Source organism: Cyrtonyx montezumae, unplaced genomic scaffold (genome assembly GCF_038088225.1).
Source record: "Cyrtonyx montezumae isolate F1298 unplaced genomic scaffold, pur_monq_1.0 scaffold_35, whole genome shotgun sequence".
Taxonomy (NCBI): domain Eukaryota; kingdom Metazoa; phylum Chordata; class Aves; order Galliformes; family Odontophoridae; genus Cyrtonyx; species Cyrtonyx montezumae.
The window spans coordinates 2,038,557-2,054,243 of NW_027072040.1; the positions used below are offsets into that span (position 1 = coordinate 2,038,557).

At 51.6% G+C, this 15,687-nt stretch overlaps 1 protein-coding gene across 2 annotated transcripts in view; it reads left to right on the forward strand.

Annotated features, from left to right (window-relative positions):
* ZFHX3 (zinc finger homeobox 3) overlaps nucleotides 1-15,687 on the forward strand; it is a 135,514-nt gene that overhangs the window by 94,807 nt on the left and 25,020 nt on the right. For both annotated transcript variants that reach the window (XM_065745361.1, XM_065745362.1), the window contains one exon: nucleotides 9,104-9,211. In XM_065745361.1, coding sequence (XP_065601433.1) covers nucleotides 9,104-9,211 — 108 coding nt within the window. The remainder of the gene's footprint in view (nucleotides 1-9,103; nucleotides 9,212-15,687) is intronic.

Below are 15,687 nucleotides of genomic sequence, written 5' to 3' on the forward strand. Positions count from 1 at the left end.
TTAATTGAAAAAAATGCAGGGGTTCACTGGGGCTCTGCAGTTTGGACACAGCTTGCTGGCCGCTTTTGCAGAGACGCAGCTGGCACTCCTTCCTCCCCGCTGCAGATAAGCTGCGAAAGGATTTCCATGGCCGTTAGCAGCCCCTGTAATTTTGCACATTCCTCTGGGCTGTGGAGCAGGCTGCTGCCATTAGTGCAGTGCTGGTGGTATGGAGGTGAATGGAAGGGCTTCACTTGACACCCCGTGACCTCTCCATACTGCTGAATACTGGAGAGCCCGGGCTGAGATTGCAGTCGCTTTCAATTACCCAAAGCCAAGAGAGGTGGAGAAAAAGGGCCTGTTGGCTGCAGGAAGCTGAAGTCTTCTTCTGTTGAAAGCTTATTAGTAAAAGTGGAAAAGCAATCACTGACATTCTGTTTGTGCAAGTAACCCGAACCCGGGGATGGGGCATCTCAGCCTTTGGACATGGTCATCTCTGCTGCGGTGTGATGTGGTGTTCCTCAAGTGTGTCCTCACAGGCGGCTCCAGGGCTGTGTAACCACTCACTGTGTGCACCTCTGCTGCCTGTTTGCATCACAAGGTGTGCAGTGTGCTGTGTTTTCTCCCTTTTTTGCACCAATCCGATGGTTTGGTCCTGCTTCGTGGGAAGCTGTCAGCGTGACAGCAAGGTCAGGAGTCACCAGAAATACACTGGGATTGTGCTGAGCGTAGCCAGTGCATGCAGGAGAGAAGAATACAGTGAATTACCGTACGGGTCACAGGAGCAGCTCCTGCTCTGGGCTTCTTGTGTGGGGCAGCCTGCACGGCCCACATGGACGCACACATATCAGGACACAGATACTTCCCTCTGCCAGCACACTCTGCTGGCCGCAGTTCCTGCTGCCTGCCCGCAGTCCCTGGCACAGCTGAGAGCGGCTGAGGAGGGCCAGGCCTGGCCCAGCAGCCTGCAGTGCCCTTGCTTTGGCCACAGCCCCGCTCCCAGAGATCGGCTCTGCCCCTTCCCTGCCCCCTGCCCTTCCCAGCCTCCATCTGCCCCAGGAGCTCTGTGCAGGGGTTATTTTCTCCCAGATGAAAGCACGGATGTTCTGCGGTTTCATTTGCATAAGCTGTGCCACGGCCTCCATTACTGAAGTGTCGGGTCCTCGAACACTGCCACGTTTATCTTTTTGGCAGCTCAGAGGGACAGACAAATGCTGTTTCCATTTTAGAGCTGGAGAGCTGAGGAGCTGGGCTTTACTTGTTTCATGGGGCCGGGGTCCATCCCTGGATCATGTCACGCTCCGGTGTTGGTCTCCAGGCTGAGATGAAGCAGAGCCCAGCTGAATGTCTCACCACCTGCAAATCCTGCCCGTGAGCCTTTTCTGCAGGCAGCTCATGAAGAAGACTGTGAGACTGTTCCTCTTTTGGTGCAGAAGGACCCCACATGCACATCATGTATGGCATTTGTGATGGTCTGTGCTCAAATATAGTGCTAGTCCCTGGAAATACGCTCCAGGAGAAGTTGGCTTCCATGACACCGCAGCCACAAGTGCTGTGACTGAGAGCACATGAGCGGAGTTTCACGCCTTCATCGCAGGCTGTGTCTGCAGCGTTCCACGTCACTGGTTCCTCAGGCCCTCCCCAGAGCGACCGGAGCGAGCCCGTGGGTGCGAGGTGAATTTCTGCGAGCAGGCAGCCTCGTCTGGAGAGCTGCATGAGGAAGAGCAGCATGGATGTTTTCTGTGGTAGCAAGGATGGCTTTTTTATTATTAAAAAGCCAAGAGCCTGGCAAGCCTGCAGCAGTTGTGAAGTGTCAGCATCGTCTCGTCGCGTCTGTGTGGCGCGGTGCCTTCCCAGCACGCGGGTGCTGAGGAGGGGCAGTGTGGGGAGGGAGGGAGTGCGAGGCAGGGTGAGCAGCAGAGTCCCACCAGGACGGTGGGAGCAGCCCGGCGCTGGTGGCCCTGCTGCTGCTGGAGGGGTCGGCAGCGAGCGGTGCCGGCCGGGGACACGGGTCCCTTTGTTCCCAAAGGTTCACTGGGCTCCATCGTCACCTTGCTGCAGCCCCACCTGCTCTCCCTCCCCACTGTCCCTTCCCTTTGTTCCCTGGCCCTCCTCCTGCCCGCCTCCATCTCAGAGGCCGAGCTGTCCTTCCCTGCAGACCTGGAGCTGGAGATGCGTTTTCTTTTGTTTTGCTGTTTGATCTGTGTTTGTGTATTTGCATGAGTCTCCTTTCCAGCTGATTCCGGTTTGGAGCTAGGTTAAACTGTGCAAAATGCTGTTTAAAAGAAAAAAAGAAAGGAACTTGTCAAGATGCATTTGTTAGATCACATTTAAAATGAAATAGAATTGAAGGTAGTTTTTGTCCAAAGGAGCGGGGGGTGCTGGAAAGCCGTCAAGCCGCAGGAGAAAGCCCCTCCTTTGTTGTCCTCCTGACATTGAAGTGTAATTTTTCATGGTTATTTGGACTGGAAAATGGGGGGAAAGGGAGAGATGGGCTTGCGATTATTTCCCATAAATGACAACACAATCACATCACGCTCCACTACAAATATGCTCAAGGAATTTGCCTTTTTTTTTACATTTCATGTGTGAAAATAGCAGCATCTTTCTAGTTCTGCTGAAATTCAAGGGGGCAAATCCCTGTTGGGCTACACTGACTTAAAACCCAGCCCAGTTTACAAAAACACTGGATACTGCCATGACGCACAGAGTGAGGTCGGTGCTGGCTGAGGAAGTGGGTTCCTGCTTTTGGTCTCTGCACGTGGAGCTGAGCACACGTCCTCCAGAGGTGCTCTGTGATGGTCACTGTGCCTCCAGACCCATGGGGGGAGCCGGGAGCCCACCTGGCAGCGCAGCACTGTGCCCCAGCCCTGGGGCAGACACAGCCCCTGGGCAGCAGGGGGGTGGGAGCGACTCATGCTCTGCTCCCGTGGGGAAGCTGACCTTGTTTGTGCGGAGCTGTTTTCCCAGGCCATGTTTTCTGCAGGATCACGCTCACCCGCTTTGCCCTGGCAGATCAAGAGTTCCAGAGCAGTCGAGGCCTTTTCCGAGCTCGTTCCCTGCCCGTCAGATCCAGGTTCCCTTCCGCTCCCACACACATACAGCTGACCACGGTAATGGCACTGCAGGAGCGGATTATTCTGTTCCTTACTGCTGCTACGTCTTATTGCCAGAATTACAAAGCAAAGGGTTGTGGGGCTTTATCAGCCCTTCCCTCTGCGCACTGACTGCGGGCACGGCGAGCCCACAGAGTGCTCGGAAGCAAGGCCTCTGGCAGAGCTGGTAAATCAGATAAAGCGCCTGAATGCAAAAGTAGTAACCGTATTAGTAAAAGCATTTGTATTTAAGGAGATGTCAGCATCTGGCAGAAGATCTTCTCATTTCTTTTGAGCAAGAAGCTTGTTCCGGAGATACTCAGTGATATAGGTGCTGTTGTAGGATTTTGAGATCTGTTCATGAAAACTGGCTGGAAATTCTTAACATTTTAATTGGAGCAGGAAATGGAGGAATAGAAGCTATAAGTTGGCAAACTTTTTTGTTGTTGATTTGTTTTTTGCTGCTGAATTTCTTGTTTTGCTCACCTGAGCACTTGCCTGTGTTGGTAACAGCACAGGAGCCAGCTCAGCTTTCCTCACCTTGAAAATACGGGCATGTGGGGATGGCCGTGTTGGTCTGGGATACGTTCATAAGTGGCCTTTTCTTTTTCATCATGAAGGCAGTGTAAGTGCAGTCTGACCATGCTCTCAAACAGAGCCATCTTAGAAGTGCTGTTAATCCAGGATATGCATGTAGGATAATTAGTGCTTTCCTGCAGCCCTGTGTCAGGTGCTGGGACTCACCTACTTACATCAGGGCCGGAGCTCCATGGTGTTCTTCCCTTAATCTGTACCTGGCGCTTCCACTGCTTGGTGTTCCGCTATCTGTTTCAGGAGATAACAAGTTTCTGTAGAACAATAGTTAGGAGGTAGATAGTACAGAATGAGTTTGTACATATATGTACGCATCTTGCAGCTGAGCCCCTGACAAGCTGAACACAGCAAGAGACACAGGAGAGCGGAAAAATAATTCCATGTGGATGGATTGTCTCATCCTCACATGCAAACAGTCTGCAAGCCAGGAAGAGGAGTTTATTCCTCTTGTTGGGCTGGTTACTTGGTTACAAGGAAATAGCCTGATTGCTCTCAGGGTGATGCTCTGTGACCCAACCTGCGCTATCTCATTGTTCTTTCACAGAACTGCTCTGAGGCAGTAGGCATTCAGAGGCGGAGGGGTTCACCGTCACTGCCTTCCCATCTCAGGCCACCAGCAGCTTCCACATCCACCCACCTGCGGCAGTGTTGCCAGATTCCCTGTAAGCGGGGGAGCTGCTGCCCACCTCTCACGGTGCCAGGGCGGCCGGCCAGCCAGGCTCTGGGCACCATGTCCGGGTGGCCCAGCTCGCCTCCCTGCCACGCTGTGTGTGTGCTCTCTGCCCCCGGCAGAAGGTTGTACAGGTTCAGGTGAAGCCCTGCTGGGGTGCTGCCCCCCCCCCTCCCCATGCAGCCGCTGTGCGCGGTCGCTGCTGTCAGCGCTCCCTGCAGCGCGGGCTTGGAAGGCGGCTGGGGCCCGTGCTCCTGTCCGCGGGGCTTTTTGGCGACTTCCCCTGAAAAGGGGGAGCGTCAGAGATTCTTTTTGTTGCAAAGGAAAGACCCTGTGTACAATTAAAACTTGTTTCTGGTAAACCTCATTCCAGGAAAGATGAGCTTTTAACAAAAGGCTTTTGACAGCTGCAGGGTATTTCATTTTTTTAATGCCGAATGAAAAATCAATACATTTTTCTAGGTTATACATATTCAGAACAGGCTTGATATTTCCATTATAATGGAAAATGGGTGTCTGCACATCTCGCCTGTCAGAGCTGCACCGCCGCATTTTCCAAGCCACTGCTAAATATTTCAAACCTGATTTGATTGTGGTTCATGACAGCTAATGTTTCTCAGCTCTTGAGCCTGCCGGAGGGTGGGGAGGCAAATGCGTGCCCTTTCTCTCCTGTCGCTACATTTCCAACACCCCTGAAATGCCCCTTACCCCCTCAGATATGAGATCTCTGTTTGTTAAGGAAAATGCAGCGGCGAGGAGAGGAGGAGGGGGGAGGTCTCGGCTGCTCAGCCTGGCCTGGGTCCAGTCGTCGTCTGCTGAGTTCTCCACACGTGCAAACTTTGTCAGCTCAGAAAGGGACTGAAGTGCTGCGCACGGGGACTCGGGCGCCTTTTCAATGCGTAACTGAGCTCAGAGATTCCGACATCTGCAGATGTCAGAAGATGCCCGTGGTTTTCCAGACTCCTCTCCCCCTCTTCTTCACCCTCCCCCCTTCCCGTAGTGACTGCTTTAATTTTAAATTAAAAGGAAATGCCACTGTCTAAAATGATTTATTCACGAAGGAAGAAAAGACTTTTCCTAGGAATTTGCATGGGGCGGTTCTGCACGATGGAGGAGCAGACTCCGCGGCCCTTTGCATGCCCCGCAGTTACAGCTGCGCGCTCTTGGTGTTGACCTGATGCCCCAGGGCTGGAAAATTCCTTTAAGAAAATTGTTAATAAAACGTCGGATGCCTCGTGGTCCACTCTGTGGCACAGGGACCCATGGGCTGGCTGTAGCATTTGTATTTCAATGGGACACGATCCCCTCATACAAATCCCTTAGTGGCAGCTGTTGACCTGCTCTGCTGAGCTGCTTGCAGAGGGTGTAGTCCACTTACCCTTCACAAACCCATAAACCACATGTAGATGGGAAGCTGAGGGTGTCGGTCCAGCTCCTACATCCTTTGTGTGTGGGCCAGAACAGCATCTCTGGCTGTCCAGAGCCCCCATTGCCTCCTATGAAACATCCTATATGAAGGACTTCCACTCTTCTGTGTTCAGTGCCCTCCCTACACTCTCTGTGTCCTGGTCAGAGCCCTTGACCTGCGGAGACTCCAGTATACAGCTGAAGTACTGCAGGGGCATTGCACCCCCTGGATATCAGTCCTGGCTGTCACACTTCTTAAGAAGAACAATTTTGAGTTGAGGACCTAACTGGTAGAGTTTTTATCAGTCCCCTTACTGAAAATACAGTCAAGCTGTACAACAAACAGTGTTTGCAGCCCCAAAGAATAGTTATTTGGAAATAGATTTCCTGCTTCTTGCTGACCGTTTGGCCTTCGGGAGTTGACCATGGGGTGTTCTTCCTGCTCCTGTCTTGCAGGGCTCTCAGGCTTTAGGCAGAGGCAGAGGTCAGCTCCATTTGAGTACAGCATGGGAACAACATACCACTGGGATTTGCAGACAATTAAAATGGAAGAAGTCTGGAGCCCAATGACTCCATGATGTGTGTGCAACAGATCAAGTAGAAAATTGGACCTTTCCCTGCCAGATGTGCTACTGGCATTGCTCTGTCTGAAAGATGCCCCAAAGAAATGCAAAAGCAAGGGTGGTTGGGTGCTGTTGGCCAGCTGAGGGCTGGCGTGGCGGAGGACGTGCTCCCAACCGTCCCTGGAGTCGGTCTACACACCAATGGCTGCAGGACAAGTTGGGCTGAGCACAGCGAGCAAAGTTGAATCCAGCCATCCAAGAATGTCTGTTGGAAGAGCATCACGAGGTAGCTGGAATTAACGCTTCCCTGCCCCATGCAGGCGGCAGCAGCCCTGGGTCCCGGCTGCCACAGCCCCCAGGAGCACCGGCACAGCCGCAGCGCGGCTCCAGCTGCAGCACCGGGGCGGCCGCAGACACAGCCAAGCAGCAGCAGTGCGCCGAGCTTCTGCTGCTGACCCGCAGCCCAGCCCGGCCTCCCGGGGCACATGCATCTTGCGCTCTCTTCCCCTCTCATCGTGCTTTAAAATTGCTCTTCAGAAAAGATCTGCATAGGGCTGAGAGAGGAGGAGGTGGTTTTGGCGCATGCGTGCGCTTTTTTGCTGCTGCCTGTCCAGCACAGTGGTGTTTGAGCCAAGGAGGCAGATCTTATCCTCAGAGAGGAGCTGCTTCCAGGAGCAGGGCTCGGCGAGCGCTTGGTTTGAGTGTCTGTCTGGTGGCTTTGTTGAAGGCTACCTAGTGAGACAGGCTGCGCCTTGAATGAGGGGCTGCACGCTGAGCAGGGCAGAAGGATTTGCCATTTGTAGCCTTGTTTTTTAATCATTTTCTACCTTTATTGGTATTCATAGCTCACATTTTTCCGGTTACTGTCAGCCTGGGCTTTCATCCATTTTAAGGAGCTATTTTTTCCCCTTGTTGATGATGATGATGGTATAAAGACAGATGGTGTAACTGCTTATGAATGTCCTATTTTATTTCCCTCAAACCAGACAGTGCACTTGAAGACGTATATTATTTCCACATGCTCAGGTTAGAGCCCAGACAGCGTCTGAGCGGGCAGCCAGCTCGCCGTCCTGCTGCCATGCCGATGCTGACACCTCCGGGTCGCAGCCGGGAGTGCCGCTGCGCCGGGCACCTTTGTTGTGCCCGCAGCGCCCGCGGGCAGCGGGGAGGGGCTGGGACCCCCCGGTGTCCTTAGCGAGGATTTAACACAGCAATAGACAACTCTTAATGAAGGGGTTTGATCAAGCCGGCATAAATCTGCTCTTCACGCCAGCTGCCTCCGTTAAATAGACGCACTCTCGCCCTGCACCGCAGAGGTTTGAAGGCAACAAGGCAGTGGTGTTGGGGGGGGTGGGGGGAATTCTGCAGATGGGTAAAAAAAATGGAAAATTAATTTCTGATACAGGAACCAAACTGCTGATTCCACAACCCTTTCTCCACTAAACCTGACCACTCGTCTCACAAGGCAGACTGCTTGTCTCACCTCTGTGTCTGCAACACGTGGCTTTCTGCTGTACGCGCTTTCCCCAGAGGTGCCTCCTGCTCTGGGGGTCTGTTCCACTCAGAAGAAGGCTCCTGGGATCCCTGCAGTTCTCAGGCTTGTAAGAAAAATGTGAAAGAGGGGTAGAGCATAAATCATAGTCCTTTCTGTTAATATCACTGTGGATCTCTGGATGCTTTTGCAAGTTCCTCCTTGATTTAAGTTGCCACATTCTCAAAGGGCACTTCTGAGTATCTGCAGTCTCCTAATATATATATATTTTTTAATCCCAATTTCTTGCCCTGTCATTGTTAGGAGGAGGATGTGTGGAGGGAGATGATTTAACTAGTTAGGTAGTTCAGATAAAGCCTCAGGATAGCCTCAGATTTACCATGACCATAATGCAAGTTAAAATTATGAACTCTCCTGCCTAAAAGAGGATATAATGGCTTAAAAGTACCCTTTCCTCCCACTGTTGATGTAGCCCCCGTCAATTACGTGGTAGCTGCCGAGCTGCCTGCGCTATACATAAATACCCGAGATGTTAGATGATAATGTAGCTGTTACATCCTGGTGTTAGAGGTCTGGCAGCTCCGGCTGTCTCGCTCCCTGTGTCCTGCTTTACAAGGGTGGCTGTGCACGGAGCTGCGCTCAGCCGTGTCGATATGCCCCATGCACCACGACCACAGCACACCACTGCTTTTGTTCATGGTTTGAGCAGTGGCCTTTCATGTTTCTCCTTCATGCTTTCACATTGCTGCTGTGTGTGATTGAGCTTTTCCCATGGCTGGGATGAAAATCAGGCCCCTCACAGCCTCCTCCCATGACCTGTGTCAGGGCCATGTCCTCTGCCCCCTGCTTTGAGCAGAAGTGAGCCAAGTTGCTCAGAGGTGATCTGGGGTGGTCAGGGTCAGCACTGTGCAGTGCCATCCAGTTCCAGGAGCTTGAGCTGGGGATGAGGGCATTGTTGAGGCTGAAGGTGCTGAAGGCTCTGATCAGGCCTCAGCACTACTCTGATCTGTGCCGTGGTTGAGCAGACCCTTCTCGTTCCAGGCAGTTGTTTTTCTGCTCATTACACCACAGGGGACATCAGTAGCTGTAAGTGGCAGAGGTAGGCCAGATTCCTCATTTCCTTCCCTCAGTATCTTCTTGTAGCATCTCTCTTGACCAGCTAGTGGTGGTCCTCGGAGAATGCTGGGTGGCATCAATAGCTGCCACCCTGCGGTTGTGCTCTCACCGTACCTCAGTGGCAGTTACTTGAACTTCTGGTTTGACCTTCATTTTTATGTTATTCTTTCTGCTTCTTGTTTTTCAGAAGAAGCCGCTGAAGATGCAGAAGGGCCCAATGAAACAGCTGTTGATGCTGAAGAGCCTGCCAAGGAGCAAGAGAGTGCAGGGGACAAGGACCAGAGTAAATGGACAGGTGAGTTACGGTCCCTCTTTATCTTCAATTCTAAGAAAGGAAAGTGGGGAGTTGCAGAGCACAGGTCTGCAAAATTCTTTCTTTAAGCATCCCGTGCTGCACAGCACTGTCAGTGTGACATCTGTGCTGCCAAGTCTTTGGGTGTAGATTCGCAGCACTCGCGTCGTTTGAGCCGTGGTCACTCATGCATCCCCCTGCCCGCCCCGGGGCTGCGGGTCAGAGCTCACGTGGTGCTGGGCCTGACAGTGGGAATCTGCATCTGGGATTGGAGGAGAAGAAAGGGACTGCCCTTGTTGGCAGCTGACAGTGCTTAGGCTGGATTAAGCATATCATGAAACCCCACCCTGTAGTTAAGACTGGAGAGATTGTTAACCTACTTTTCCATTGTGGTCCTAACTCTGGTAGGAGGGTTTTGATACAGAAGAGCAGAGAGGCAGACCCTATGCTTGTGCTCTGTTAACTGAATGCTTTCTGCTGGATCTGTGACATCAGGAAACAAGCTGCAGGTGTACAACAACCCTTATGTTGCTAAGTAGAAATCTGAAAGGTTTCTCTTTGCAAAATCCTTGAGCTTCATTAAATCTTCACATGATGGAAAATGCAGCCTAGGCTGCTGTAGGTGTATCTGGACAAACAGCATTCAGAGCCACTGCAAGCCTGAGGCATGATGCCCCAGCAAGGTTTCTGCACATGCACTGTTGAATTGGAGGCCTGCATTCAAACACGTACCAACACTAGCCACAAACTTGAAAGCAAAAGTTCTGAAATCATTACCTAAACAGTGCATTTGCTCAACAGGTGCCACCCCTCAGTCTTACATTATTTCTGCTTTCAAGCTCCTTTGAAGAGCATTGGCTACGTTGTCATGTCCTTGTGGACTTCAGACGTGGAAGGGAATAGAAACTAGGTTACGTTAGTCCTGACAACCATGGAAGAGCATTGTCCACCAGTACACGGTTAACAAAATGCAGCAGTGGAAGTTGAGATGTAGCCAGTGAAGGAATATAGGGATATTCCAGGATATAGGGAGCACCAAGGAAGCACTCAAACACTGCCTTGCTGTAAGAAGACTACAGGGCAGGAGCTGGTCTGCAGCTCAGCAGAGTGGGAATGCTGTCAACCCTGATGCCAGCAGCACTGAGGAGCGGCCGCCTTCTCTGCTTTCATCTTGACTTAAAGGGCTGACTACAGGAGGGACCAGCAGCCCTGCTGGCCAGACTGCAGGAAAGCTCGTCGTCCATGGGGTGCAGAGGGTGCAGAGCCACGTGTATTCACGTCTGTGACCACTGCTTCATCCTTGGGCGTTCTGAGGAGGAGACTGGAACAACTCCGACCTGTCAGCTGCTCTCCTGTGAATTCCCAGAGAATGAGGGGAGTACTGTGGTGGGACAGACATGGTATTTATTGTAAGGAGAGGAGTGGCTGGGGAACTGCACACCTGCCAGCTTCGTTTGCCCCAGATTTTCCTGGGAATTGACCAAACAACTGTTTGTAAGTACTGACTGGAAGATAATGAGATGAGGAACAGTCGACACGGATTTGTCAAGAACAAATCATGTCAACACGACCCAATTTCCTTCCATGTGAGGAAGGCCTCGGTGCAGTCAGCATCTTCTGCCTTCTCCTTGGGAAGGATTCTGGCAGTGCTGTTCAGAACATTCTCAAAATGAAGCTCAAATAATTGTGATGTAGATAAAAATACTGTAAAAGAGATGCGTTTCTTCAGCTCTGGAAAGCCTCCTCTGGAGGTCGGTGTCTGCTTCAGAGCTCAGGGTGTCAGGGAAGTAGAGCAGTTTCAGAAAAGCTGAAAAATAAAGACCATGGTCTGTATAATGTCAGCTGTGAGGAGAAAGCAGAATAAAGGAGTTTACCTGACTCCAAAAGAGACCAGAGGGAAGGACAAGATAAGTCTTCTTGAGCATAAAATGCTTCTGAATGGAAGATAATAATACAGAGGTATTCGGGATATAGACAACAAGAAGTAATGGCCCTAAATGAAAAGGAGGAAGGTTGGGGTTCAGCAATCATAAAAAAACATCTCCAGTACAGTTTGTTAAACACTGGAGTAGTATTTCTGGGAAGGCACCTGAGAAGTCATCCCTGGAGTGCAGGCAAGCTGCAGCCAGGAGCCGGGCGGGCACGGGCTGCCCACGCTGGGTGCCCTTTGGAGATGCTGTGGGCACTGCTGCTCCACGGAAGTGGGAGATGGGTGAGAAAGTGCTCGGAGGCAGCGAGCAGCTGCTGGACCTGTTCTCTGTTTGTTGTGCTGCAATTTGATCATCTCATTCCGTAGCAGTTTATTCACCTTTTGTACCTCCATTTCGTAACTGTGGACAGCATGATCATTTCTGTGAGATTTCTGAAAAAGGGCCCCATGTGTCTGCCCGGGCTCCGTCGGTGGGGCTGGGGCCGTGGGTCAGGTTTGCCTGACTGCTTTACAGCACAGCTGGGGCAGTAGTGCTGGGATTGCTGTTTGCTGAAAGGAGAAACCTCGCTGCTTTCATTGTAAGTTTGCCAAAATGTTTTCAGCTGCAAAATAAATTTATCGATTCATTTTTGTACTTATTTTAGAAGAGAATATTCCTGAACAAAAACATTTTTCAAGTAATATTTTCCATTAAAGTACATGAGAGGAAAGCTCTGTCCCAAGTGAGAATTGCTGCTGCCTCGGTTCGGTTCTCACCCATCTCGTAGCCCCTGCAAGGTGTGTCTGAGCACAGAGCAGTCTGCTCTCTGCAGGGCACACACTGCCTCTGTGCACGTGTCACAGGCAGCAGTGCTTCGTGGGAGGCAAAGCTGTTGTGTGACTCTGAGAGCACTGTGCAGATGAGATGGCTGCAGGGCCCATGTCTGCACAGACCTGCTGGCTGTCTCTCGCTGCAGTGGGACACAGCAGCTGCTGAACACTGTATGGTGAGGCCCTCACTGCCAGAGCCACTGTCCCTTCTGCCCACCGTGCTGCCCACCTTCCTGCTCACCATGCTGCCCACTGCAGCGCTGCACAGGGAATGCTCTGCCCAGTGTCTGAGCTTTAGAAATGAGCTCACTGTGACTAACACACAGCATATCTCAAGCATGGAGGGAAGAAATGTGGCTGTTCCTTGACTCCATTTTTAAGTCAGGCTGTAAGCACTTCCATCTCCACTGGTTTCCAGATGGAGTCTGAACCCCAGCAGTTCTGTGCAAGACCTGAAGATTTGGAGTATGTTTGTGTGTGCTTTTTAGCTCAAGAGAAGCGCTTCAGTCCGCGGTGACCCAGCTGTGAAAGAGACTTTCTTAATGCACTGTCAGTCGTGTAGATGTAGAATATCAAATTTTTTTTCCCAAAAAACAAGAAACAAACTCTACTTAAAATATGGATTGAAAGGAAATATTTCTGGAGGAGTAGCCTGCAGGGCTTTTATTTTTTTTAATGATTTTTTTTTTTTTAATCCATGATGCTCACCTAACACAGAGCAATTAGTGCAATGGAGCGTCCCTGATTCGAATCCGTGGTAGATTGCTATTAAAGGAGGTATTAATGGGCTGCCGAGAGCTGGGAAATTGTTGCAGAAAAGTGTGTTTATGGAGTATGGTGCTGGCAGGCATGATTTCAATCGGATTTGACATGTTTAACATAAATGTATACTGCACAGCTCCTGCAGTTTATGAATAATTCCTACAGGCCCACTGCCTTTCTAATTACTGAAATTGAAAAAAACAGGTCAGGCACATCCTGACGGAAATCTATTACTGTCCCCCCGCCCCCCACTGCTTTTTTTTTCTGTTTTTTTAATATATGGCATTTGTTGAGCACTTAATGGTCGGAATGCTCAGTGCTACCACAGCAAAGAAAAGGAGAGAGCTGGCAGGGCGCGGAGCAGGGGGCCGCGATGGAGCATCGCTTGACCCTGGAGTGCATGTGCAGGGGACCTGAAATGGGATGGGGATGGGGATGGGGATGGGGATGGGGATGGGGATGGGGATGGGGATGGGGATGGGGATGGGGATGGAGATGGGGATGGGGATGGGGTTGGGGATGGGGTGGGAGAGTCGGTGCCACTGTGATTTTCCTGAGGATTTACAAAGCAAGAAAGGTTCCTGAGCACCAGCTCCAGCCCAGGAGAAGTGCCAGGCTGGGACTTGGGGTGCTGGGACCGCCTGAAAGCTGTCTGCTGTTCAGACCTGGGCTGCCCTCAGCTCGCACAGTGCCAGCAGGAGCTGTTCTGACGTTTCCATGAAGTGAAGGGAAGTGACGGCTGCATGGCAGTCATCTCCCCGGCTCCAGCAAGGCTCTGTGTTCCCAGCTGGCCACTGGCCATACTGGAGCCAGGAGCACCCCAAGGCCCAGATGCCACACTGGGCACAGTGGCTGTGTCAGCCCTCCTGTTCTCAGGTGCTTTTGCTGTCCATGCTGCTGCTGCCAGCATCCCTGCTGAGCTCGTGTCCTTCCAGGCTAGGCCCTCCCTACTCTGCAGAATTGCTTGGCACTGCCCATCCCTCCTGTGCTCTTCTGGAGGAGCTGGTACAAGTACTGCTGTTGATACCTTTTCCCAAGCTCTACACATTGATTTTAGTAAATGAGTTGATATAGACTCTCATGGTAGGTTAGTTGAAATATTTATTCAATTGAATTGGATGGTAATATTCCCCCAGATTGATGGCTGGTTCAAGGACCATATGGAATAGGTAAATATAAAAGATTACCTCGTGTTTCCTCTGTAATGTAAAACAAACAAATGATATCCCATGGTTCTAAACCCGTAATCTTAGACATCATTGCTGGGAGGAACGGTACTGGTGCCTCTCTTTGCAGGCATGGGATGTTGCCCGAGGCGTGCTGGCATTGTACCGACCAGGTCTTCCTTGGACCTACTCAGAACCCATCTGCCTCTGGCTCTTGCCATTTCTCTGCTCATTGTGCTGCCTCCAGGCAGCACCCTCTGGAGCCCCAGCACAGTGCCGTGGTGGGGGCAGTGGGATGGATGCCTGCAGGTCGGTGCCGCCGTGCAGGACGCACTGTCCTGGTGCTCGTGTTGGTGTGGAGCGGCCTCGTGGCACTTGGGCCTTTTGGGCACTGCTGTGTGAACATTTAGTGATAATTTCATGGTTGGAACACGCTGCGGGCTGCAGGTGTGACATCGCATTAGAAAAATGAATTATATGACCATCTTCAGAGCCATATGTTTGAAAGACAGCAATAATGGTCTGGGTACAAAGGTGTGCTTGCAAATCCTCATGTATTCACCTCTGTCTATCATACAGTCGCGTTATTTATCAAATACAGATTTGAAAAAGTACTGTAGAGCAACAGGCAATGTGCAGTCCTGTTAGTATGGCTACAACATCTTATTAGAACGAATGGTACCTTCAGGGAATAGGGAATGTAAACAGACAGCGTTTCAGGAAGAAACATCCAACCATATATTATTAACACGATAGTAACAACCTGCAGTGCTGCAGCGGTGCTTTACACCCAGGTGCCATTTCTGGGAGGCCCAGGCCGTGCTCTCACAGCTGTTGCGTGGCCTGGCTCTCGTGGAGGAGCTCCTCTCCCACGTCTGTTCGTGCTGTGCTGCCTCCACGTGCATCCCACCCGCAGTCGGCCAGCACTGTGCGAGCAGCTTGCTGCAGCCCCATGCACAGCACTGCGGCCATGGCCTGGCCCTGCCCACACAGGAGCGTGGGAGCAGGTAGAACAGTCCTCAGCATTTCCAGAGGAAAGCAGAGCTGCTGGAAGGATGCTCCTGCACTGGCGGGCGTTTGGTGCAGGGCTGTCGTGGGCAGGAGGCCCTGTCCGGCCACGCACTCGTGGTGCTGGGGGGGAGCGCCAAGAGAAAACATCAGGGAGAGCTGAGCGGAGGGAGGCACCACCAAATATGGAATTTTATTTTCCATCGGGCGATGAAAACACAGCTCCCCAGCCCATCTGAAAACTTTTTCCCAGGCTGACGGCTGAACTCGGTGGGAAGAGACCGAGTGTGGGGGAGGGGTCATTCCGTTCTCTAAATCAATGGACATAGCAGAAACCCCACTGTAAATTTCTAGGGCAAGTGGCAAGCTGGTTTACGGAATGTAGGGAGATGAGAACCTCTGGCTTACGGAAAACAGCATGAATTAATAATCATTTAATTGGCTTCTCCATTATGTTGCTGGGTTGGGAGATGGAAGTTTAGATGAAGGGGCTGTCAGCGGTGCTTTAGCTAAAAGAGCCTGATGGCTGCATGGTGGGGGAGGCAGCTCCTGCCCACCCAAACCAGGAGGAGTCCGATTCTTGGGACACACCTAGCAAAAGGAGGGACCCGCACTTGAGGAAGCGTCCCATTCTGCCCGGGGAGATTGCTTTTCCTCCTCTGAGACACTGGGGATGCCAAGGACATGCAAGAAGTCTCCTCGGGGCCCCAGCAGGGAGCACCATCCTGGTGCACAGGGCTTCCAGGTGCTTTTGTGGAGTAACAGAGATCTCTGAGGCCAAGCAGTCTGAAATAATCTGCTTA